This window comes from Physeter macrocephalus, chromosome 4 (genome assembly GCF_002837175.3).
Source record: "Physeter macrocephalus isolate SW-GA chromosome 4, ASM283717v5, whole genome shotgun sequence".
In the NCBI taxonomy this organism is placed as follows: domain Eukaryota; kingdom Metazoa; phylum Chordata; class Mammalia; order Artiodactyla; family Physeteridae; genus Physeter; species Physeter macrocephalus.
Genome location: NC_041217.1, coordinates 83,928,751 through 83,956,294, shown reverse-complemented (window position 1 = coordinate 83,956,294; position 27,544 = coordinate 83,928,751). Strand labels below are relative to the sequence as shown.

Here is a 27,544-nt window from a genome sequence, read left to right as displayed (position 1 = left end):
GTTGTGTCTTTTAAGAACTGTGATTTTCATCTTACTTTTCAAATGTAGATTTTAATATTCTATAGCTTATTTATCAATTGAGAGTTTCAGTTAAAAGCAAAATGGTTGGAATTTAACCTCGGTATGGGGAAAATACTACTTATTAAAAGCAAATGATTAAAGGAAAACCTAGACAAATAGTATCAGCTTTTACATAGAACTTTTGCAAGTTTTTTGTCATAATGCTCCACTGGGTCAGGTTTCCTTTTCCACAAATGACCTTTGAAGGGCAAAGTTTTTGAAAATGTGATTTCTCGTTTTTAAAAGTTTTTTCTCATTATAGTAATAGATTATCACTGTAGAAAATTTGAAAATACAAAAGCCATGAAGATAAAAGTTTTTTTAAATCACCCAATAATTATACCTGCAATAATGTTTTAAGTATTGCTAATGTTTAAGTATGAGTTTATGTATGACCCTTACATTTTAAAAATTTGCATATCATCAGGTATGTTACAATTTGGGGGTCACACTGAATATTCTGTTTTGTGACCTGCTTTTTTCGTTTAAAATACCTTATGAGGGGCCTTCCCTGGTGGCGCAGTGGTTGAGAATCCGCCTGCCGATGCAGGGGACACGGGTTCGTGCCCCGGTCCGGGAAGATCCCACATGCCGCGGAGCGGCTAGGCCCGTGAGCCATGGCCACTGAGCCTGCGCTTCCAGAGCCTGCGCTCCGCAACGGGAGAGGCCACAACAGTGAGAGGCCCTCATACCAAAAAAGAAAAAATAAATAAATAAATAAATAAATAAATAAATAAAATAAAATACCTTATGAGCATTTGACCACATTGTTATAATCAAAACTTACTTTTAACAGTGCTGTTTGATGAAAGGTTTTCTGTGAGGATTATAGTAGAAGTGTTTGTCGGAGATGAATTCCATTTAAAACTGTCAGTATAGCAATCACATTATCAAGTATCATTTTGGTGTGTTTAAGAGAGTGTTTACTCAGAGCTATGCTAGGTATTTTGGAGGGTAGATACAGATATGAACGAAACATAGTTCCCGGCTTCACACAGGCTTAAGATCCAGTGAGGGAGGCCAACATGTACCCCATTGTGTGTAGTAAGAACGAGCGGGGAGGAGAGACAAAAACAGAAGTTCCTCAATGTGGACTTCAGAGTTCTGCCTGGGTGTTGGCTTCAAAGAGCAGGTGAACAAGTGGTCAATGTGCAGGCCTTTTGCCCTAACAGTATTTATGTGTATACAACACTGTGGGTCTCCAGGTGGAGTAGACACAAAACTGAAACCAGCAGGGGAAAGAGTTGGGTGTGGAGGTTAGAAGGGTAGGGCAGGGTGTTAGCAGGACCGGGGTAGTTGCCTCAGAAGTAAGAACAAATATAGATACAACAGCATTCTCTGGGGCATCAACTTTTTATAATATTTATAACTTGGATTCCTGGCAATGCATCAGATATTTTTAGAGAAATGTTTGTTACTTGCAAATACATTCTACACAGAAATACTTGCTTTATTTAAGCAAATAAAAACCATAAAAAACTTTCAAAAGAAAGTATACAGCATGATAATGGGTTTTATTTACACATAATTTGAATATAATGAAGCAATTTCAATGCTGCATTAATATTGAATTCTACATGTAGTAAACAGTGTTAGGCTTTTAGGGATGGGTATATTTAGTTTGGTGTAGTTCAGGGATTTTTCAGATTACCTAAACCAAAGAGTTCTTACTTTAGCTATGCTTCCAGTTCTTCTGATGGTAAATGCATTAAAAATAATAATCAAGGAAGGGAGGGAAGGAAGAGAGGACAGAGAGAAAGGAGGGAGAGAGAAAACATTTCTAGGGTGTGCTGGGAAAGGACCAGATGTGCAGCAGCAGACTTAACCTTAAACTGCCAGTGATGTAGGACACAGGGCAGTAGATGAAATCTGACCAATGTGTTTATGATAGCTGCTTCCAGGAATCAGTGGAGAATGGACACTCATTTTAACATGTACTACTGCCCTAATTTGTAATAGAGACAAAGAATGTGACCTCCAGCAGACAAAGACAAATACTGTATCTTCTCATTTACATGTGGAATGTAATAGGGATAGAAATAGAAACTCATATTCTCATAGAAATAAAGAGCAGAATGGTGCATTTTCTTCAGGGGCTAGGTGTGGGGGAAATGGGGAGATGTTGGTCAAAGGGTACAAACATACAGCTCTAAGGTGGATCAGTTCTAGGGTTTTAATGTACAGCGTGATGACTGTCATACCAGATTATATACATGAAAGATGTTAGAGTAGATCTTAAGTGCTGTCTCCACACATACATAAAATGGTAATTATGTGAAAGGATGGGGTTACAAACTGACCTTACTATGGTAATTGTTTAACAATATATACATGTATCACATCGTTGCATGCATACCTTAAACTTATGTATATATTTTATGTCAATAATATCTTAAAAGCCTGAGGGGGGAAAAAAAAAAGAACGTGACCTCTGTTAGCAGGAGACTTTCTCCTGACTGGTGAGGTGGCAGCAGGATTCTGCGGAAGACAGCAATACCGCTTGATCACTTCAGTCTGTGTTTCTTCACACTGTAACTCAGAAGAATACTGAAAACTGGCCAGTTTTAAACACTAAGTGGCTCAAGAGATTCTAGAAGATTTAGTGCTTTTCAAATTTGGGACAGAATAAGAATTTAGTTATATAAATTATTTTAAAAATTCATTAGGTTCCACTTGCCTATAATGAGAGTGGGATACTTAAAGAGTTATGTTGATAGGGGTTGTCTAAGTTTATTACCTTGAATATCCTCTTACCCCTTGAATATCCTCTTACAGATAAAATACCAAATAGAAATAACAAGGTGGCATTTGAACACAAATATGAAATATAGATGTGACCAGTAAGAATATATCCATAGTTGCTAGCTTATAGCAATTATGAAGGTCCTTGGTGTCATACCTGAGTTAGTTGAAGTTCTTTTAAATTACTGTCACAAGGTTTTACTCAACCCACTGGCCCTTGGAACTCTTGTCTCAGCTTGTGTGAACTCTTCCTCACTTCCTAAGAGTCAGCTATACTGGATTTCTCTCAGTTCCTGTCAGCACTGTGTTCTTTCCCACCTCAAGTAAGTGCCTTCGCAGGTACCACTCCCCCCACCAATCCCCCCACCTTTTTTTTTTTTTGGTCTAGTTGGCTTCTATTTATCCTTCAGGTTTCAGCTCCAGTGTGATTACTCAGTGACGGCTTCCTAGACTCCCTAGACTTAGGATCTGGATTATAGATTCCCACAGTGCTCTGTGCTTCTCTTTCATAATGCTCTCGAGTTTGAAATTTCTTTCTCAGTGTTCGTCTTCCCTGTGAGACTTTTAGTTCAGTTGGGTGCACTCTCATTCACTGCTTTACCCGCAAGAGCCTACTATTCAGGACTCAGTAAATCTTTTTTTACACGATAGACGTGACTTTCATAGAAGGGTGGGCTCATATGAAAGATGGTGTTCTAAGCTTGTTTTCTTGTAAGCTTAAGCAAGAGAAGAAATTCATGGAAAGGAGGGAGGGAAGGAGCGAAGAAGGGAGGGAGGTATTCTAGCACAGTGCTTATAGTGCAGGTTCTGGAGCCAGATTAACTGGGTTCAGATCCCAGGTCTGCTACTTTCAGTGATATAACCTTGGCCGAGTTACTTAACCTCTCGATACCTCAGCTCCTTACCTATAAAATGGGAATAATAATAATAATATCTACCTTAAAGGTTTTCACGAGAAATGAGTGAAAACATATAGCATATATGTACAATATAATAATTATTATTATAAAATAGCAGTCCTAGTCATCAGTGTTCTGATGAACAGAATTTGAGGAATTGGCATAAAAGCTATAATTAAAACTTACTTTTAAAGACGTAGAGCTTGCTGTGTCAATGAAGAATTTACTGTAGCATTTTGACAGAGTCCAAATAAAGTTAATTTCATTGTTTAAGAAACAGTTTAAAATAAAGTTTTGTATAGACAGAGAATACTGTATCAGTTAAGTGAGTATTCTAAAATTTCCTGCATTAGATGATGTAGAGGGTAAAATGAACAATTAAAGATACAAAATTAAGCTGACTCATTTGTTCTGTGTACTAGATCCTGGGACTAAATCTGTAGAAACAAACCATGGGCTTGGTCCTAAGATAGCTGACAAACTTTTATGTTTAACAACTGTATAAGATATTTTTAAATAACTTTTGTGCCATAGAATATATTTTACTCTGAAATGTGTAGATACTGATTATCTAGAAAAGTCTTGTTCAAATACCATTTACAGTTTTACAAACAAGTGGACTGCAGTTTGGTTTATTTTGTCTTAGGGAACTCCTGCCTTGAACCAAGGGGCCAGTTTGGAGTTAAGCTTATGTATATCTTTTTCACTAGTTTCATGGAGCTCAGGATGTAGAGGAAGCAATAAAATGCAATGCTCTTCTGAGTCTAGGTCTAATGGGAAATGACTAGTTAGTGACATCAGTTGTGTTGAACTAGTTAGATTGAACAGTTTGCTGGGGAACTTCACCAGGCTGTCTTACAGTCATCATAGTAAGGAAGAAAAGTGGGACATGGTTATACGCGTACTTTGCCTTTGAGGAAAACAGATTTTTTAAAAAGTTTATGGCATCTATAGGTGTGGTTCCAAGACTAGAGATTTCTAAAAGAAAAGTTGTGATGAAATTCTTATGGGTACAAAGAATGTTCTGAGCAGCTCAGAATTTTTAAAAGATGTATGTAATTGATAATTGGATGGAACACAATCACATTTGTACAGTGCTAAGTAGACTGTAAGAAATAAACATTGAAGAATTTCCTTTGCTATCGGCCAAAGCTCAAAAGGAGTTTAGATACTTCATAGAGCTCAAAGAGCTTTTAAGGTTGTGTTTGAAGTGAGAGCAGTGAGAAGAAAGAGGTAGGCTTACTGTGAGAAGATGTTATTGGTAGCTGTTTACAGGCAGAAATCAGTTCTGTACCATTCTTACTTTGCTTACATAGTCTTGAACTGGAAGAATTAACTTTTCCAACAGCAAAAGATAAAACAAACAACCTCAAATGAGGGAAGTTAAATTTTAAAAAGATGAGGAGATCATAAGAGTATCATTCACTTTAAATGAAATTAAGTTTTCAAGACTCAGCTGAATTGCCCCCCAGGAGTTAAAGGGACTCGTATGTATGCTCTCAGGGTTATTGTTGATATTCTTTGTGAAATCATGGAGAATGTGGGAAGTACCAGGAGACTGAGGCGAGACAAATGTCCCAGTTTCCAAAAAGACATAGATTGAGAAAAACGCCAATCCACTTCCCTAACTTTAAACTGCGACAACATTGGAAGAGTTTGTAAAAAAGAAAACTAATAAAATATTGAAAGTGTTTAGAAAAGAAAGGGGTGGTCTCCATGAATTAGCGTGAATGTATAAGAACAAGACATGCCAAACTGACCTTATTTTTTTCTTTTTTTCAATTGTATAACTACTACTGGATTAGACAATAGTAAAGACATGTCATATCTTGACTTTGGCAAGTGGTTGACAAAGTCTCCTAGACTACCCTTACGGAAAAAACAATGAAATGTGGGCAATTGGGTTGGTTTACAGCTGCTTGCATGACCACACCTATGCCAGCATGCCGCAATGTTTACCTCAATAATAACCAGTGATTCTATACACTGATTCCTTAAAGAGAAATGGTAGTGAATATTAATTGGCATACACTCAGAAAGTATGAATTTGAGTTATGAGTTCTTTTGACTGAGGATTTGTATATTGAAACTTGGGTGCCTGGATTTATTCATATGATTGAGATTTCAGTTATAGAGTTTTCCCCTCCTGAGCTGTGTATGTAAGATTTACAGATCTCTTTTTAAGTTTCATAAATCAACTTGATTTATAAATCACTTAAAAGTCAAAGAATAATCTTAACACTTAAAAGCAAAGGCTGGCTGGGTAAGAATGCAATTATGAAGAATCTTTTTTCTTATTTGTTTAACAACTGCATTAACCCCAAGTAGATGTTTTCATACTCTTGAAATGTCAAGTTTCTGTGAAACTCTCCTTAAACAAAAGCTGGAAGTTCATATACAATTCAATAATATAGATAATCTCAGCAGTGTCTCTTTGAGCTAATGTTTCTGTTGGCCTTCTGGTAATTCCACAGCCATCTCCCTATTCAGGATATTTGTACTTTTTTTTTTTTTTTTTTTTAAATAAGTTCCCTGGTACCACATCGAAGTGGAAAGCATAATATTCTGTCCCCTTACGAAAGTTGTTTTTGGTTTCTTGAAGCAAGGAAGTCCATGATGACTGCTATATCCAATATATTCTGTCATTAATTATTATTAATCTTAAAGAATGCCAATCCATATAATTTGTTAATCTTTTAGACATTTCATTGATATTGGTAATATTTTGTCCCCAACCTCAGAAAAGTGTGATGATTTCTTTGAATAGTTGTGCACTTTAAATAAAATATCCCATTTATGAAATTGTACTTCACCCTCTTCTTTGCAACTGTTCATCTCAGCATTGCATCCAGAATCCCCATAGAAGTTGAGCGTGAAGATAGAGTGCAGTTCCCGTCCTGATAAATCTAGGTGTTATCCTTTAAATCTAATTCTTTCCGCTTTAATGATTCTCTGTCTTAAGGTCTCGCGGGCCCTTGAAACAGGAATTGAGTTGTTTACCTTCATTTTCCCTTAAAAGAGCTCCCCTCATGTGGTAATTTGTGATCTATGATTTTTATTATGGCTTTGTCTTGTTATTTTTATAGATTAAAATCCAGTGTGGGTTTTTAGCATTGTAGTTATCTCTGTGAGTTATGCCATATTTTAGAGTAAAGCTTCAAATTAAAAAATTTGACAAACCTTGAATTAAAAAAGTGTTGATTTAGATTGTCTTCTTTAATAAAACAGGCATTAGCCTTTATCCAGATTAAATCTGTTATTGAAAATACATTGGATAGCAGGTTTTTAGATAATGGAGCCTATATAACTTATTTCAAATAGAAAAAAATGATGCATTCTCTGTCTAGGCAAAAACCCTAACCAAACTTCTGCAAGCATCACTTAATACTTTCAAACACCTATGTAACAGTCCACAAAAGCTTTTGTATACTGATTATTACAGTGCATTTGAAACACTCTTTATCTAACTTTTAAAATACGTAATGAACTCATTATTGGGTATGATTTTGTTCACTAAGCAATGAGACTGTACAGTATTGATTATGAATTGGGTTTTTCTTCTATCCAGCAATGAACAAGTTCCATAATATAAATAAAAAATGAAATAATATGATTCCATTTAAATTGGAGTTGGGTTGGGTTGGTGGGGCCCCGAAATGCCTGGCAGAAGCAGCCTCTGGCACCACACATTGTTCTGTGTTATTCCTGTAAATGTCTTTCAGGTTTTCTTCTTTGATCACAAGGTTCTCCCCTTCCTCAGCATCTATTTTTGACAATGCAAAACAGGGACTTTTTGGTTTATGTTTATTAGTTTAGGATCTGAATGTTATCTCTAAACTTTAGAAGCTCTCTGATTTCCTGCTTATTTTAATACTCTCTCATATAGGTTATGTTTATTTATATATGTGAGAAAAGACCAAAAGAAGGGATTAGAAATGCTGTGTTACAGAATAATAGGTAAAAGAATGAACTGATCTGTGGTAACCTTTGATTTATCTAATCTGGTCATAACTATGCTGTTTCAAATAAAATAAAGAGTATATTTTAATCAACTAGTCATTTCTTATTCAGTAAGATAATCTATTTTGATTTAGCATTGCTCTTTTCTAATTATCTGAAATCTTGTCTAATGAAAAGTGTTTGGATTGCTTTGATGTTCATTTTAAGCTCAACCCTTATTATAAATTCACTGCGATCAGATTTCTGCAGTCCTCTATTTTTCTGCTTAATACTTCTTTGAGACCCCTAATATCCCTCGTTTTAATCTCCCATTTTCCCCACAAATAAGAAAAAACAACCTTTCACTCCTATTTATTCACATTGTATCTAGGAGTCAAGCAAGTGGACAGAAAATGCCTGTTCAATCTAGAGATAGGCAGAAGGTTCTGAGTAGGACCCATTTGGCCTGTGAGAGATGAGAAAGATGGCCAGTGTGGGTGGAACATAGCGTGAGAGGGTGAAGGGTGAGTGAGTTTGGGTCAGAGATGGCCAGAGCTGAAACATGTAGGGCTTTCTAAGCCCTGTTTAGAAGTTTGAATTATATTCCAAGAGCAGCAAGAAGTCATTTGTGGCTCTAAACAGAGTAGTGCTTATCTGATTTATGTTTACAAATCTCATTCTGGCTTCTTTGTGAATGGTGGGAGCAGGAAGGAGCCAAGAATGGATGCAGGGAAACTGATTAGAAGGCTGTTACAGAATTCCAGGTGAGAAATGATGGTGGCTTAGGTTAGATGGTGGCAGTGGAAATGGAGGGAGGTGGGCAGTTATGGGATATATTTTGGAGGTAGAACTGACAAAAGTTGCTAATAAATTGCGTTGAGGGATGGAAGTAAAAAGAAGAAATTGAGGATGACTTCTAGGTTTGGGGTTTGTTCTATTGGATTGGTGGTGGTGATTTTCTAAGACAGGAAAAACTAGAGGAGAGGAAAATAATGGGAGAGGATAGAATTAAGAGTTCTGTTTTGGTCATCTGAAATTTGAGGTGCTTATTTGACTTCCAGATATATCTGCAATATATAGAGAGTTTGATGAGTTTGGAGCCTGGTGGAGATAGGTCAGGGATAGAGACGTGATGAGAATTTGGCACTTAACAGGGTATAGATCGTATTTAAAGTCATGGGACTGAATGAAATTACCTTGGATATTTGTCATGTTCTGTGACTTATACGTCCTCCCTCTCCTTCCATGTAAAATTATGCCTACATTGTGTATTAAAGTTGTGTATTTTAATTATAGTACCTATAATAGTTTGGTACAGTTATCTTGTTTTGGATAAAATATTCTGATTTCTTTTTCCTATTTATGGCTAAATGGTTTAAGAGTATTCATTAACTAGCATTGATATTTAACTGAAGATCTAACAGTTATGTGTTTTGTCTTGTGTGATTTTTTTTGTAGGTAAAGTCATTAATAAAGATTTGCGACATTACCTGAGTCTTCAGTTTCAGAAAGGATCAGTTGACCACAAACTGCAGCAAGTGATTAGAGATAATCTCTATTTGAGAACTATTCCATGTAAGTATGAGATGGAATAAAAGAAATGCAGCCAAAATATCTTTATTTAACTAATCAAATGTCTAGAAGTAATTCAGTAGAGTATCTCATATGAAATTGTGGAGACTAAGTTGGGGCATTGGAATGAAACAAAAATTGAATAAAGAGAAAAATTTTCAGAGGACTTTCAAGTGTTTTGTTTTAAAAATAGAAAAACTAGAAGATTCTATATTTTGACTTTTAAAAAAGTCATTAGACTTTAAAATTTTAAGAATATAAATGTACATGTTGCTAACTAGATGTTTTTCCTATAAATCAATTGCTAAAGCCTATGCAGTAAGAAGACTATTTTGCTCTCAATGCCTGTACACTGAGAACAAATATTTTTTATTAATTATTAGGATACTACTAATTTTAAAATCTGCCTCTCTCCCAAAGGGAAAAAGGAGGAAGTATGCAGTGCCACCTTTGTGGTAATCCATTTTGAATTTTTATCTAGACGTTGGTGTATCTCTTCTAGTCTTAATAGTTTTCATAGGACCTGATTGTTGTTGTAATGATAGTTTTGGCTTTTTATTGTTTTTTTTAACACATAACAAATCGTGTATGCTTGGTTTAACTAGTGTAGGTCTGGGGAAGAATAAAAGCAGTAAACAATAAAAGGGAATAAAAGGACATTCTGGTTTGTTTTACTTTTCAGTATATTTGTGATTCCTTGAGGAGACTAGCTTTTATAAGGCCTCTGGAATTCTTGATTTCTTTTTCTTGTTATTTAATCTCACACAGTGTCCAGTTCATCACCAGACCTTCCTAATTATGCTTCTTAAATACCTATCTCTCTGCACTACCATAGACCCTCACTCTTTCTTACTTGGATTTTAAAAAACAACCACCACAACAACAAATAGCATTATGTAGTTGCAAAGAGCTAAGTAAAACTGACTTCAAAATCTTGATTCTGGGGCTTCCCTGGTGGCGCAGTGGTTGAGAATCCGCCTGCCGATGCAGGGGACGCCGGTTCGTGCCCCGGTCTGGGAAGATCCCACATGCCGCGGAGCGGCTGGGACCATGAGCCACGGCCGCTGAGCCTGCGCGTCCGGAGCCTGTGCTCCGCAACAGGAGAGGACACAACAGTGAGAGGCCCGCGTACCACAAAAATAAAAAATAAAAAAATCTTGATTCTGGCATTTTACTAGTTGGTTTACCTGGGCAGGTTACTTAACCTTCCTAAGCTTCAGAATCTCCAGGTATAAAATGGGAATCATAAGGCTCACCTGATATCATTATTAGAATTAAAGTGAGAACATAAATGTAAACCACTTGGTCTAGAGTAGGTACTCAAGCAGTGTGTGGCCCCTTGCCCCATTCTAACTGTATCCCCTGACTCCAGTGTCACCTCAGTCTAGTCCATGTTTAAAGTGCACGTCTGATTCTTGTCCATTTGTAGTTTATCCTTCAAAAAGTCCTGTTGACTACAAGTCTAGACTCCTTAACATGGTATAAAATACTTTGTTTTAAAATCTGACTACTTATCTATAATTTCCTCCCATAAATCTACCTTGTCACATTTCAGAATTGCAATTCCAGCCTTCTTTTTTTTTGCATTTGCTTGATAAATCTTTGTCTATATTTTTATTCTTTTATCTTTCTGAATCTCTTTGTTTTACAAATAATTTTGAACTTTGTAGCCACGGTGAAACTATATTTATTGATTAGATCGATATCTTTAGTCTCAGTTTTGTCATGTTTTTCTATTTTGTAGCCAATGTGAAACTTTATATTTCTTGATATGATTGATATCTTTAGTCCCAGTTTGGTCATGTTTTTCTATTTTACCCATATACAAGTATTTTATATAAAAAGGCTTTCACTATGTAGTCTATTTTATTTGAGCTCTCTTTTTAGGAAGATTTGTATCTTTATTCTACTGGTTATCTCTGTACCTTTATATAATACTCTTCGTTTCTCATCCCTTTTTTCTTGTTCCTACTATGAGTAATATTAAAATTATCTAGTCATTTCTTCTTCCTCCTTACCTCTCCCTCTCCCATCATCTGACTTGAAGTAATATCTTTTTATTCCCAACAGATATAAGGCAATCAGCAAGCTCATTCTGCTTTGCATATGCTTTCCTCATTCTGACCGTTTTTTGATGCTTGATCTGTATCTATATTGGCAATGCAAGCAACCATTATGTACTGTACTCTCCCCTTTATAATCATCATTTATTCTCAATTTTGGGGGTAGATGCATATTTAATCAAGCTGCCAACCCTTATGTTGTTGTTTCTTCAATAATTCTGGGTGTCTAAAGCTTGTTGTCTACCAGATTTCCATGAAATGTTCACAGGATCATTATAGCAGTTTCTCTGTGGCCTTTATACTTTAAAGTTTGTTTGGATGGATATGAAATTTTTGGCTCATAATTTCTTTCCCAGACTATCTTAATTATCTAATTGTTTTCTGGCATAAAGCATTGCTCTTAAAAAAATCTGAAAACAATCTGATTTTTATCCCCTTATAAGGAACTTGGTATTTTGCCTGCATGGGGTGTCTCAGGGTAGCATTTTTAGTTTTATAGCTCTAGAGCTCCCTCCTTCCTTGTTAAAGCAAGGTAATAAAAATATGTACTTGTACTTTTTGCTGCCCTCTGCCACTTTTACTTGATCTTCTTTTTAACTTACTTCTACTGTCCTAGTTTTGCAGTTTCTCCCCAGTGTGAGGTTTTGCTTAGAAAGGAGCTCTACAATTTATTTGTTTTAATTCATAGTTTCTAAACAGCTACAGCTGTTTCAGATCCTCACAGGAACTCCTAACTTAAAATTGAACTGCCCCAAACATGTCCAAGAATCTAGAAGCCCTGATGCATCAGTAGCAGTTAGCAAACTGAATGGTCACATCTGGTCTCTAAATGTAATTCTTTATTAAAAGATGCCAGATTGGGACTTCCCTGGTGGTCCAGTGGTTAAGTGGTGGTCCAGTGGTTAAGAATCCGCCAGCCAATGCAGGGGACATGGGTTCAAGCCCTGGTCCGGGAAGATCCCACATGCCGCGGAGCAGCTGAGCCCGTGTGCCACAACTACTGAGCCTGCGCTCTAGAGCCTGCAAGCCATAACTACTGAAGCCCATGTGCCTAGCCCGTGCTCTGCAACAAGAGAAGCCAACACAATGAGAAGCCTGCGCACCACAACGAAGAGTAGACCCCGCTCGCCACAACTAGAGAAAGCCCATGCATGCACAGCAACAAAGACCCAACGCAGCCAAAAATAAATAAATAAATAAATAATAAAAATAAATTAATTATAAAAAAAGAAATAAAAAAAAAAGATGCCAGATCTTCTTGGAGAAAATTCGGATTCCCCGTCTGGGGCAAGGAGAGTACAAGGTGAGCTTGGAATATCCAATTGTATCAGAAAGTATGCTTAAAAAATTTGGGGGACATATCAGAAGAACATAAAGAAAAAAAGCCACTTAGATGGGGTGCCCACTGACAAAATCTGAGACAATTTAAACAGCAAAATTAATAAGAGAGAAAGAGAGACTTCTACTGCTGTCAGACATTGCACTATAGATAAAACACAACTGTGATCCCTAAGAGAAGAGGAAAGGAGACTGCACACAGAGGAGTCCTGTAATTTCCTCAGCTTTCTTCCTGGAGGCACTTTCGAGGCTACAGCACAATAAGGAAGAGCCCAGGTAGAGTTTAGCAGACTCTGAGTTGAGGGGACAGAAATATGAGTTCAAGAAGTCTGAGGTGTTTGGAATTTGCAAGACAGGGTGTCAGAGAGGAAAAAACTATGAAGAAAAGGAGTTCAGGCAAACTGCATAGGTTCCTCCTTGGGTCTGTTGCTGAATACTAAGCTGAGAATGTGTAGGATGAGACTTCACATAGCAGGGCAAAGAACTCTCTGTGAGCTGTAAGGTTAACAATACCAGAGCTTACACAGGGCCAAGAGAAATTTGAGTTCTAACCAGACTGAGTGGAGAGACCCCATAAGGGTCTTGGCTTACTAGTAGGGTTAAAATGACCATAGATTAAGCTCCTTGAGGCCCATTTTAACAAAGTTAAATTTAAAAAGTCCCAAAAGGATCAAGTGAATATGCATGTAACTTAACTGTTAGTAAAAATAAAGGAAAGGAGGGAGGGGAGGAAAAGGGAATAATCCACACTCTTTCAAGGAAGTCAACAAAATCTAGACACTGAATAACATAACATTCACAATGTCCAGTGTCTAATAAAAAAGTACTAGGCATACAAAAAAACAAGGAAATGTGACCCATAATCAAAAGAAAAGTGAGCTGATTAAAGAAAAGAATAATAATTTTAAAAAAACCAGAAGGGACACAGATAATGACCATACCAAGAATTTTAAAGTCATCATAAATATGCTCAAGGATTTAAAGGACAGTATGAACAGAATAAAGAGAAAACAAGATGTATACTTTTTAAAAGAACTAAATGGAACTTCAAAAATTCACTGTATGGGCTTAATAGCAGATTAGGAACTGCAGAAGAAAAGATCAGTGAACTTGAAGACTTAGCAATATAAACCAATGGGGAGGAAAAAGAGTAAAACAGTGAACTTTTTAAAAGCAACCAAATAGAGAGACACAGAGACTTCTACCTTTGCAATGAAGGACTAACTGGTACTGGATTTACCGTCTTATCATAAACAACCAGAAATTGGGCAAGATATCTATAACAGCTGTTTTCAGACATTGGATTATAAGCAGAACAGGACTGTGATCTGCTCATATTGACCTATGGCACACTATCAAGCCAAAGTGGGGGAAGCAGAAAAAATATTTGAAGAAATAGTGGCTGAAATATTTGCAAATTCAATGAAAACTATAAACCCATAGATCAAAGAATCTCAACAAACCCCAAGCAGAAGAAACATTAAAAAAAAAAAAAAAGATCAACGTACATAATAATCTAATTGTTGAAAAAACCAGTGATAAAGAGAAAATGTGAAAGGCAGACAGAAAAAGAGGTACATGCAGGGGAATATAGAATGACTGCAGACTTATTAACAGAAACAGTACAAACTGGAAGTCAGTCAAATGTCATCTTTAAGATGCTGGAAAGAAAAAATGCCAACCTATATAAAGTAAAAATATCCTTAAAAATAAAGAGAAATAAAGAAATTTTTGAGACAAAAAAGGATGAGGGAATTTTTCCTCTAGCAGACTTGTACTATAAGAAATAGTAAAGGAAATTCTTCAGATGGAAATGAAATGATACCAGAATGAGAACTAAAAGGAAAATAGAAAAAACTTCATAATTATAGTTCAAGATTTCAATACCTACTTTAGAAAAAGTAAGCAAAAAATCAACAAGGTTGTAACACGAGTAACACTTTCAACCAACTTGACCTAATTGTGATTTGTTAGAGCATACTACCCAATAACACAAGGATATACATTCTTTTCTAGTGCACCTGGAACATTTACAAATACAGACCATATTCTGGACCATAAAACAAGACTCAGTAAATTTAAGAGGATTTAAATCGTACAAAATATGTTCTCTGATCATAATGGAATTAAATTAGAAATCATTTATAGAAACATATCTGGAAAATCTCCAAATATTTGGAAATTAAATAGCACACTTCTAACTAACTTGTGAGTTAAAGAATAAACCACAAGGAAAATTACAAAGTATCACACATATCAATACAACATATCAATTTGTGGGATGTTGCTAGAGCAGTACTTAGAGGGAAATTTATAGTGTTAAATACTTATATTAGAAAATAATAAAGATCTCAATCAATGATCTAAATTTCTACCTTAAGAAGAGCAAAGTAAACCCAAATTAAGTAGCAGGAAGGAAATAATAAAGATAAGAGCAGAAATCAATAAAATAGAAAACAGAGAAATGATAGAGAAAAATCTGTGAAATCCAAAGCTGCTGCTTTCAGACTAATAAAAGTGATAAACAACAATGTTGAGAATGGGAAAGATGGCATCACTGAAAATCCTACAGATGTTAAGTGGATAATAAGGAATATGCTAAACAACTTTATGCCAATAAACTCAACAACTCAGATGAAATGGATAAATTCCTTGGAAGACAAAAACTATCGATGCTCACTCAAGAAAAAATAAATGAACTGAACAGCCCTCTATCTGTTAAAGAAATTAAATTTGTAGTTTGTAACTTTCCCAAAGAGAAAACTTCAGGCCCAGATGGTGCTGGTGAATTGTTCCAAATATTTAAAGAAGAAATAATACCAATTCTACATAACCTCTTCTGAAAATTAGAACAGTTCCCAACCTCACTCTGTGATCTGAGCATTATCCTGATTCTAAAGTGAGATAAAAACTAGATCAAAATTTTTCATGAACACAGGCTCAAAATCTTTTAAATATTTTAGCAAATCAATTTATAGCAATATAGAAAAAGGATAACACATTATGACCAAGTGGGATTTGTCCGAGGAGTGCAAGGTTGGCATAACATTTGAAGATTAATATAGGAACAGACTAGAAAAGCCATATGATCTTCTCAATAGGTGCTGAAAAAACATTTGACGATAGTCCAACACTAGTTCATGATAGAATCTCTCAGAACACTAGTCTGCCTGTTTATTACTCACTGCCTCTTGGCTTCATATCTGCTCTTTTTGCATGCTTATGATACTGTCACATTTTTCCCTTACCACATGACACAATGTGTAGCTTCGTCAGTAGAGTGTGCAGGAAGGATACTAGAAAGAAGAGGCTCCTTTTCCTGGTTCCAGTGTGTCTTTTTCTTTTTGCTTCTGCCTGCAAAAAGGTACTCAGTAGGTTTTAGCAGCACTCTACCAGTCAGCTACCCAATGGCAAGTTCAGTAGTGCACCTGGGCAGGGGTGGGGAGGGGGATGAGGGGGAGGGGTGGGGGGAGGCCCAGCAGCAAGTTCAGAAACACCCTCATAGGTGGCTTCATGAGTTCCACCAATGCACCAGCTGAATTCCTCCCAGTTTCCTGATGAGTTCTGTGGGGACCCCAGCAGGCTTCCCAGATTTCAGCAATATCTCTTGTAAGTGGTTTTCCAGTGGGTTTCTAGCAAGCCTAGCCAGTGTCCCAGCTGGTTTTCTAGTAAGTCCAAAACACCCCCCTACATCATCCCTACCACTCAAAGGCAGCTTGTTGGTGAATTTTATGGGTACTCCAGCAGACAGTTCCCTGCCCACCAGCCTCAGCCTACTGGTTGTGAACCAGCTCTGTCCCAAGGCAACCCAGTAAACTTCTCTACCATCCAGTGGGCTGCTACACACCTTCTCCAGCAAGGTCTGAATCCCAGACTTTGAGAGCATCTCTTTGAGGATGGTACTCTCTAGAGTTCTCTTTTATTCCCTCTTAGTTAATTCTTTATAAATAGTTGATAATACTTTACATTAAGCTGTTCTTGTTCAAGTTACCATCTAGTTTCTTGCTCCTATTTGGACCCTGGCTGATACAGAATTGGTACTGGTAGTAGTTCCAGGAGACAGACCCTCCAAGAAGGGAATTTTAGGATTGGTTTCGGTTGTGTACTTGGGCTTGAGCCCAGAGCCAGATTCCTTCCAGTGGGAAGTAGGTTGCTGGTAATTCGTGACAAGTGACATCACAATTTAATTATAGTATAACCTGTGGCTGATTGTGATGAAGTACCAGCTGAGCCAAGTACCTTGGGACCCAAATGACAGCTACACTTGACCATTATAGCAGTAATAATGACTATAAACACTGAGGTGTGGGATGGATTCTCCTGAGTGCACCAAGCACTTAAAGACAGAAAATGACAATATAAAATCAAATGGTTTATTATTATTAGAAACTAATATAACAAGACTTTAATAACACTTTTAAATGATCTCAACCCGATACAGCCATTTGCTAACAGAAACCCTTAAAAGAAGGGAACATTAACACAAAATAAATGCCAAATAAAAATCATCTAAAAATTTGAAAGGTAATAACCACACATACTTAATATTTGAATTTTTCACTCCTGAAATGAAAAGTTAAAGCACGCAAAGTATCAATTGCATTATCTGATGGTCTTGATTTTTGTTTGGTAACAAATATTCAGACATAGAAAAAAATATATTTCATTTTGCATTGACATTCATAAAATTGTTGAGTACGTCCAAAAGCATCTTCAAATTGTGTGTTAACCATTGGTCATTCATATAAGCTTGTTTCCTTTTTGTTCATGACCCACTATTCTTTTTTTTTTAATCATCTTTATTGGAGTATAATTGCTTTACAATAGTGTGTTAGTTTCTGCTGTATAACAAAGTGAATCAGCTATACATATACATATATTCCCATATCTCCTCCCTCTTGCTTCTCCTTCCCACCCTCCCTATCCCACCCCTCTAGATGGACACAAAGCACAGAGCTGATCTCCCTGTGCTATGCGGTTGCTTCCCACTAGCTATCTGTTTTACATATGGTAGTATATATATGTCCATGCTACTCTCTCACCAGCTTACCCTTCTTCCTCCTCATGCCCTCATGTCCATTCTCTACATCTGTGTCTTTATTCCTGTCCTGCCCCTAGGTTCCTCAGAACCATTTTTTTTTTCAGATTCCATATATATGTGTTAGCATGAGGTATTTGTTTTTCTCTTTCTGACTCACTTCACTCTGTATGACAGTCTCTAGGTCCATCCACCTCACTACAAATAACTCAATTTTGTTTCCTTTTATGGCTGAGTAATATTCCATTGTATATATGTGCCACATCTTCTTTATCCATTCATCTGTCGATGGACATTTAGGTTGCTTCCATGTCCTGGCCATTGTAAATAGAGCTGCAGTGAACATTGTGGTACATGACTCTTTTTGAATTACGGTTTTCTGAGGGTATATGCCCAGTAGTGGGATTGCTGGGTTGTATGGTAGTTCTATTTTTAGTTTTTAAGGAACCTCCATACTGTTCTCCATAGTGGCTGTATCCATTTACATTCCCACCAACAGTGTGAGAGGGTTCTCTTTTCTCCACACCCTCTCCAGAATTTATTGTTTGTAGACTTTTTGATGCTGGTCATTCTGACCCATGTGAGGTGATACCTCATTGTAGATTTGATTTGCATTTCTCTAATGAGTAGTGATGTTGATCATCCTTTCATGTGTTTGTTGGCAATCTGTATATCTTCTTTGGAGAAATGTCTATTTAGGTCTTCTGCCCATTTTTGGATCAGGTTGGTTGTTTTTTTTGAAATTGAGCTGCATGAGCTGCTTGTATATTTTGGAGATTAATCCTTTGTCAGTTGCTTCATTTGCAAATATTTTCTCCCATTCTGAGGGTTGTCTTTTGGTCTTGTTTATGGTTTCCTTTGCTGTGCAAAGGCTTTTAAGTTTCATTAGGTCCCATTTGTTTATTTTTGTTTTTATTTCTATTTCTCTAGGATTGTTTCCTTTTTTAATGATGAAAATATTTTGTTTTCTTGCCCTGATTTTGTTTTTGCCATTGAAATCTATGTTGCTTTTACTTCACATTTTAGACTAGTTTCTGATTTCAGGTTGAAGTGTTCTGCAACAACATTCACTTCTTGCATTTCTTCTCTTAAAGTATTTACAAAACACTGAAACTCACAGCTAATATCAAATGGTGAAAAATGCCAGAGAACTTTGTTGGATAATGTTCAGGTAACATTCAGGTCTCCCAACCAATGTTAAAAACGTTGCACAGAATCATATAGCGAAACTGCCAATTTAAGGTCTTATCTAGCCTTCAAAACTTGTAATATTTTTGGAACATCACTCACAGGATTTATATAAAGTATAAATATATATAAACTTATTAACATTATATTTGCAAGAACAACCCACCATTAGCAGCAGAGCCCTGACCACACACTTGCTGCATGAGAACAGCTGCAGGTAAGAATGACTGAGTCGGTTGTGACTGCTGCTCTCCTCCAGGCTTCTGCCCTAGTCCCTGAAAATGTCAGCTTTAACATTTGATTCTACTTTTCAGTGTTTCCTGCTCTTACTTTCAGTCGAAACCAGTAACATCTCTATCTCAAATTATTACGCTTTAATTCTCACAGCAGAACTGTAATACCTTTTGTTTCCTCATTTTCCCCATCAACTGATTTTTCTTGGGATTTAGAAAAAGCAGATTTGCCGAGAAGCTCCAGAAAGGAATTCCTACGTGGAAACTATAATGTAAATCAACTATAGCTCTCATATATAGTTGGTGGGAATGCAAAGTAGTGCATCTACTTTGGGACTTTTTCTTATAAAGTTAAACATACACTTATCATATGACCCAGCAATTCTACTCCTAGGTATTAACCTAACATAAATTTAAATATAAATCTACCCAAAGACTTGTAAATGTACAGCAGCTTTATTTATAGTACTGTCTAAAATCTGGAAACAACCCAAATGTCCACCAATGGTAAATGCATAATCAAATTTTGGTATATCTATACAGTGGAATACACCTCAGTGATAAAAGTATATTTAACAACAAACTGGATGAATCTCAAAAGTGTCATACAGAATGAAAGAAGCCAGACACAAACTGCTACTGAAATCAAATTAATGTATTATTTCATTTATATGAGAGTCTATTAAAGACAAAACTATTGTGACGACAGATCAGTGGCTGCCACAGGGTGGGAGACTGCAAAATGGCACAAGGAGACTTTTGGGGGCAGTGGTTCCCAAAATTCATAGAATTGTACCGTTAGAATTAGTGACTTTTATTATAGATAAATTATATCATGATAAAGTGGCCAAATAAACTCCCCCAATTATATTCTTTTATATTAGCAACAATTAGAAAATGAAAATTTACAAAAAGATATCATGTATAACATAAAAATATTTGAAATACCTAGAAATTAATCTAAATATGTATAAAGTGTAAAGATCTCTATAAGGTCAAATTAAGGGACATTAAGGAAGATCTAAATATATTGAGAGACATTTCTTGTTCATGGGTTAAAGACTCAATATGGTGAAGATATCAGGTCTCCTCAAATTGATTAATAGATTCCGTAAAAATTCCAGCATTTTTAGCTTGATTCCAGAAGTTATATAGAAAGGCTGTGACTAGAAAAAACAAGGTAAGTGGAATTGCTCTGCTATATCTCAAGATTTATCGTGGCAGTATAATAATTATAACACTGTGATAAAGGTGCAGGAATGGTCAGTAGATAAATGGGATGTAATAGAAAGCCCAGTGATAGACACCCAGTCTTATATGGGTGTTTCTATATAAGATTCCCATGACAGAAGTGCCATGGCTGATCAGGGAGGAAAATAATTGACTTTTCAATAAATCTTGTTGAACGACATTTGGAAAAAAAAGGAAATTGGACTACTACCTCCCATCAAGTCCAAAAAACAAATTGTTTTAGTACATTAAAGTACTAGATGTGAAAGGCAAGGCTGTAATGCTTTTCAAAAAGAATATGGAATATCTCCGTGGCCTTGGAAAGGATTTCTTCAACAAGACACAGAAACCATTAGCTATAAAGGAAAGGACTGATAAATTTGACTACATTAAAATGAAAAACTTCTGTCATCAAAGGACCATTTATTTTTTAAAAAAAGTGAAAAGAAATCACAGAGTGGGAGAAGATACTGTCTGTTCTACAACATTTGTTTCAATAATGCAGGTAAGTTCATATGTGATTGGTAAGTAGGTAGGAGAATGATGTCAACTGAACCGAGGTAATATTGGTTCTTATTTCATTTGCCCTAGCTAATGTTTTGCGTCATCAAGTAAACACAGAATATACAAACATAGCTGAATGTTGTTTCTACTATGTATGATGCCTATTCACCTCAATTTAGCCTCTTTTCTCAATTTGAACTTGTGCTTTATTTTAAAATTGTTGATTGCACCTTTTGCCTTATCTTCGTTATTTAGTAGCCTCAACCCTCCATGTATCCCTTTCTGTCAAGCTACCTTTTCCTTTCTTTTTTTCCTATTGTTTTTAAAGACAAAGTATTTTATTTACTCTAGTATTTTTTTATTAAGAATATAACATATCTTTTAAACTGTACTAATATTTTTCATTGGGATTGTTACTGATTTTACCAAGTGCTCTATTTACAAAGTTGCAATAAGTTTTCAGAGATCAACCCTATCCTATTTTCTCCATAATCTTCTCTTATTTTTGGCGCATGATTTTGCAGAAAGCACTATCTGAAGAAAGCATATTTCACATTTTAGCAGAAATACCTCATTGGCAACACATATATCTGGCAAAAGATGCAGTGCTTCAATACTGACACAATTATTTCACATTTTAACCTCTATAATTGGAATACATCTTACAATACATGAAATCTTTCAATTATAATTGCCAGGTTTTTTTTATTTTTTAGGGATAAAATAATGGTGCATTTTAGAAGCTGTTGATTACTTAGATTTGATGAAGTAATGTAGTATCCAGAATGTAAAGAACTACAATTTTAAAAAGGCAGGCAACCCAGTAGAGAAATGGCAAAAGACTTGAACAGCCACTTCACAACAGAAGAAATCTCTGTGGCTAGTAAATATATGAAAAAGAATGTTTAATCTCATAAGGCAGCTGCACATTAAATACACAGTGAGATGCCTTTACATACTTAGCACATTGGCAGAAGTTTACAAACCTGATAACAAGTATTGATGTGGACACAAAAGGATTCATATGATATGATTCCCTTCATAGGAAGTTACAAAACAGGCAACACTAAGCTGTGTTGCTCAGAAATGCATTACTTAGTTGGTAAAAACATTTTTAAAAGGAAAGGAAATCATCATCACAAATGTCAAGATGGTGGTTACTTTGGGGGTGGAGGGAGAGAGAGATTTATGATTGGAGGCACACAGGGGGCTTTTGGCACCCTGGTAATGTTCTGTTTCTTCACCTGGATGAGTTTGCTTTATTATTACTTGTTAAACTTTATACATATATATGTTTTATGTACTTTTCTGTATATTTCAGAATAAAGCAAAAAGGAGGGAGGGATCAGTTATATCAAAGGTTGTTGATTGGCCAAGTAACGTGACGACTGAGACTTGACCATTGGGTTAAGCAAAGTGGAGACTGCTGATGCACATAACAAGTTGTCTCAGTGGGAGTGGTTGGGGCAGTGATCTGATTGGAATGGGCCCGGGAGAGAGTGAGAGGAGAGGAATTGGAGACTGAGTAAGCAGAACTTGGAGGAATTTTTATGTAAAAAGGAGAAATATAGTGTTGACTGGAGGGGATGTACAAAGCTTTACATTAAACATATAGAGTATCAGGAGAATAGAAAGGTAAATTTTCTGGAATGCTGATGGCAATGTGGTAGGGTAGGGGAAGGTAGAGAATTTTTTGTGTGTATGAGAGTACATGTTTTGAGGGGGAAGAAGTGAAAATTTATAATACATTTGTAAAAAGAATGAACATTAAAGCTACTTTGTGAGTCTTGGAAATATATATGTTGGAATCACACATAACATTTTATGTCTGTTAATGGAGAGAATCATGAACACCATCTTGCTCAATGCCACATTGCAGAAAGAGAACAAAGCCCAGAGGGATTAAGTGCTTGCTCGAAATTGTACCATTAATAATCATCCCAGGGCTTCCCTGGTGGCGCAGTGGTTGCGCGTCCGCCTGCCGATGCAGGGGAACCGGGTTCGCGCCCCGGTCTGGGAGGATCCCACATGCCGCGGAGCGGCTGGGCCCGTGAGCCATGGCCGCTGGGCCTGCGCGTCCGGAACCTGGGCTCCGCAACGGGAGAGGCCACAACAGAGGAAGGCCCGCATACCACCAAAAAAAAAAAAAAATAATAATCATCCCAGACTAAAACGCAGAGTTGCTCCTGCCCCTCGGGTCAGTGCTTTTTAAAATAGCATTATCTGTAATATGGTTTGCTCTTAAATTGGGTTTTATGTAGTCATTATGTTTTATAGTAGAGTTTATTTAGATAATATTTAAATTAGCCTTTGCTGCATAACAGACTATCCTAGAACTTAATGGCTTAAAATAACCATCATGTATTATTTCTCATGATTTCATGAGTTGACTGAGCTCAGCTGGGCCCACTCATGTGGCTGCAGTCACTGGCGGCTCAGCTGGGGTTGGAAGGGCTAAACTGGCCTCACTGACATGTCTGGGGCCTTGGTGCTGTTTGTTGGTTGGGACTCTCTCATCATTCAGTAGTCTCGCCTGGACATCTGTACATGGTGGTGGGACTATTCCAAGGAGGCAAAGATGGAAATCTAGACTCCTGAACTTGCACAGCATCACATTAAATTATTCAAAGCAAGCTATAGTCCAGTCCAGATACAAGAGGTGAGGCAGCAGGCCCCATCTCTTGATGGGAGGAGGTGCAAAATATGTGGCCATGTTTTTCCATCTATCACAGCTGCTAATCATAAATTTAATCGCTGAATTTATTTTCTAATGTTAACTTTTACTTAATATGGAACTAAAAGCTGTTGATTTGGGGAATTTAACAATGTAATTTTAATCAGTATATGAGAAACAAAAATTTGATAATGAAAGAATGTTAAGAAAGAGGGAAGTTATGTTTTCCTAATTAATTTCGTATCCTGTGTGATGTAAGACAAAGAAATGCTCATTTTTGTAAAAAGCTGGGTAAAAATAAGGAAAAATTCATTGATTACAGTCTTTGTTGCTTAGAGTGTTGGCTTAATCATTATTTTCTGAGATCATCACCATTAATATTTTATCATCATCATTGTGGATTTTTTTCACGTTACAAAATGTAATAGAATGTAATGCCACTAAAAAGTAAAAGCAATTAATAGTTTCCCATGAATTAATTTATAATAATGATAGCATATTGCCAGGCACTGTGCTAATTACATTTGTAAAATTTCACTTAATTTATTTGACAACTCTCTATATTGAGTACCTACCGTGGTTCTTACATGGTGCCAAGGCTTGGGGCTATTGCTCTGAACCAAGTAGATGTGGTCCATGCATATTGCCATACCCTAGATGGGAATCAAGGAAGGTTCTCTAAAGAAGCTTTCTAAGCCAGGACCTGAAGGATGAGTAGGAGTTAGCTGAGGTAAGAGAGAAGGGGAATAGGAAGTCTTCCAAGGAAAAGAATGGCTTGGACAAAAGCCTTGGAGTTAAGCGAGTGCAAGGAAGATTAAAAGAATTGGGGGAAAAAAAAAATCTATTATGGCTAAAGCCTAGAATGTGAAAGGCGTGAGGCAAGAAAGAAGCTGAAGAGGTAGAGTCTGGATTTTATGCCAGGATCATGGGAACCATTGATGGGTTTAGAGGTTTTTCGCTCAAGATTGTTTTAGAATAGTCACTGGCTGCAGTTTGGGTAAGGGGTGTAGCCAGGGAGAAGAAAGGGTTGACCCTGGGAGGCCAACAATACAGGCCATAGATAATGATATGAATTAAGTGAGTGTGAGAATGAAGACAAGTAGATAAATCCTACAGGTATTTAGGAGATGGAATCAATGAAATTTGGTGACTGGATGTAGAGCAGAGGGAAGAACCCAAGGTGACTGACAGGTTTCTGGCTTGGAGTGCTATTAACAAATAGGGAGCATAAATAGAGGAATAGGCTTGGGAAGGCATCCTTGGCAGGACAATATCCCAACCCTATTTCCAGGCTAAGTACCTGGATCTCTTTGTATTCTCTAGTATTTGAAATATTTCCAATATCAGTTCAAAAAAATATTCTTGTTCAGTGAAATTCAGTAAAATATAGCAATGCTGCCATAACCTGAATTTATATCTTGGATCTGAAAGAAACATTTTACTTTGGCATTAATTCCTTAATAGATAGAAATTTAGTGCTCTGTTGCTGTAGTGAATTTCATTAAGCAATTTACTGCTTAATGTTTTGAAATTACTTGAAGAGAATAATGGCTAAGAAGCAATATGTGAATTCCTATCTTAAGCCCTAAGTCCTTTTTTCATTAGTCTAAAATAATTTCATAATTAATACTTGTTCAAGTTTTTTAAATGGAGCTCAGTAAGAGTTTTTTAAAGTTGTTTTTCTTTTTTTAATTGTCCTTTACAACTCTAGTAAGTAGAATGTTAGTTTACATTTATGCTAAGGAAGTAAAGATATGTAAGGTAGCTACATGAAAATAAAGCCTATCCTTGGTGGACTTATCTCTCCTTCAAATGTTAAATAATAATAATTGAGGTTTAAAAGAAGAATTAACTGTTGTGTCTTGGAAAGTTAAGCTTTCTTGGACACTAACATTTTAATCTTTGTAATTTTGAATTTCATAGCCATCTGTAGATTTTATTAAAGTATATTTACTCATCCTACATTATTTATTGTCCTACTTTCACCTAGGAATGTTAATTTGCCTAAAATTCTCTGATCATCACTCTAGAATATACAATATATTCAGTAGTCTGTCTCCCATGTGTTCTCTATAAACTGATTTTTCTATTATTCTCAATGTTTTATAAGTTTAAAAGCACTTTACAACCTGTTTTTTTCTTGTTTTTTTTTTTTTTCCCCCTTAGGCACTACAAGGGCCCCCAGGGATGGGGAAGTACCAGGGGTGGACTATAATTTCATTTCTGTTGAACAGTTCAAAGCACTGGAAGAGAGTGGAGCATTATTAGAAAGTGGAACGTATGATGGTATGTCCTCAAATATTGACAACAGCAACCCAGAAAACTATCTGATTGATTGGAATTATTTCAGAGGGAATTTGGTCAGTAAAATACCATTTTTTAAAGTTTTTTCTATCAGTCTTTGGGAGATTTTTCTTTTGATTAGGCTATTTGTAATTTACTAATTAAAATGGGATTAAACAATAAGCAAACACATTCTGTATTATAAAGTTGATTGTGAACAGTATACTAAAATCATTCAACCTGGCCAGTATGCATATTTCATAGTAATTCACATTCATCATATGAACTCAGCAAGTATTTGTGAGTTCTATTTGTGGTTGGAAATAAAAATACTGTACAGTTTAAAAAAATCTATTTATACCTTGCCTCTCTTGAAGAAAAGAGAATATAGATTTGAGGAGGAAAATAACAAAAACAGAAAAACTGGTTTTCTTTTCTTAACTCTTTACTCACTTGATTCTAGGAAGTACTGATTTAAGATCAATTTCAACTTTTAAATGATTCTTTGTTAGATCTTTTTTTTTTCTTTATCTAACACTCTTCACTGGCAAGCTTGTGTACTCCCATAGCACCCTGTACTTTTCCATCATTGCTTTATCAGCTATTATAATTGCCTTTTTCACAAGCTCTGTGAAAGCAGATATCATGTCTTTCTTACTCAATATTATCTTCAGTGCCTAGAGATGGTGTTCAATAAGTATCTAACCATGAATTCAGCATATCCAAATATGCATTTGTGCCCTATCCAAAAGAATAATTTCTCTCTTTAGCTGCACCAAGAGCTCAAAACAGGGAAGTCTTCATTTACTTCTTTCTTTTTCTCACAGTTTTCATGTAGTGTGTTACCAAATCTAGTCATTTCTTCCTTTGTAGCAGCTTTCGCACTGCCATTCTTTTTTTTTTTTTTAACATCTTTATTGGAGTATAATTGCTTTACAATGGTGTGTTAGTTTCTGCTTTATAACAAAGTGAATCAGTATACATATACATATGTTCGCATATCTCTTCCCTCTTGCGTTTCCCTCCCACCCTCCCTATCCCAACCCTCTAGGTGGTCACAAAGCACCGAGCCGATCTCCCTGTGCTATGCGGCTGCTTCCCACTACCTATCTCTTTTATGTTTGGTAGTGTATATATGTCCATGCCACTCTCTCACTTTGTCACAGCTTACCCTTCCCCCTACCCATATCCTCAAGTCCATTCTCTAGTAGGTCTGTGTCTTTTTTCTTTTTCTTTTTCGGTACGCGGGCCTCTGTCTGTTGCGGCCTCTCCCGTTGCGGAGCACAGGCTCCGGACGCGCAGGCTCAGCAGCCATGGCTCACGGGCCTAGATGCTCCGCGGCATGTGGGATATTCCCGGACCGGGGCATGAACCCGTGTCCCCTGCATCGGCAGGCGGACTCTCAACCACTGCGCCACCAGGGAAGCCCCGGTCTGTGTCTTTATTCCCGTCTTACCCCTAGGTTCTTCATGACCTTTTGGTTTTTTTTCCTTAGATTCCATATACATGTGTTAGCATACGGTATTTGTTTTTCTCTTTCTGACTTACTTCACTCTGTATGACAGACTCTAGGTTCATCCACCTCACTACAAATATCTCAATTTCGTTTCTTTTTATGGCTGAGTAATAGTCCACTGTATATATGTGCCACATCTTCTTTATCCATTCATCCGATGATGGACACTTAGCTTGCTTCCATGTCCTGGCTATTGTAAATAGAGCTGCAATGAACATTTGGTACATGACTCTTTTTGAATTATGGTTTTCTCAGGGTATATGCC

At 36.5% G+C, this 27,544-nt stretch overlaps 1 protein-coding gene across 6 annotated transcripts in view; it reads left to right on the top strand.

The window, feature by feature from the left end:
* The window catches only part of MAGI3 (membrane associated guanylate kinase, WW and PDZ domain containing 3), a 264,648-nt gene that overhangs the window by 152,481 nt on the left and 84,623 nt on the right, over window positions 1-27,544 (top strand). For 5 of the 6 annotated variants that reach the window (XM_024119937.3, XM_028488986.2, XM_024119936.3 and 2 more), the window contains exons 2-3: window positions 9,099-9,215; window positions 25,647-25,766. In XM_024119937.3, the coding sequence (XP_023975705.1) occupies window positions 9,099-9,215; window positions 25,647-25,766 (237 nt within the window). Of the gene's footprint in view, window positions 1-9,098; window positions 9,216-25,646; window positions 25,767-27,544 lie in introns of those variants that run through there. The other variant, XM_028488987.1, reaches the window with a different exon arrangement.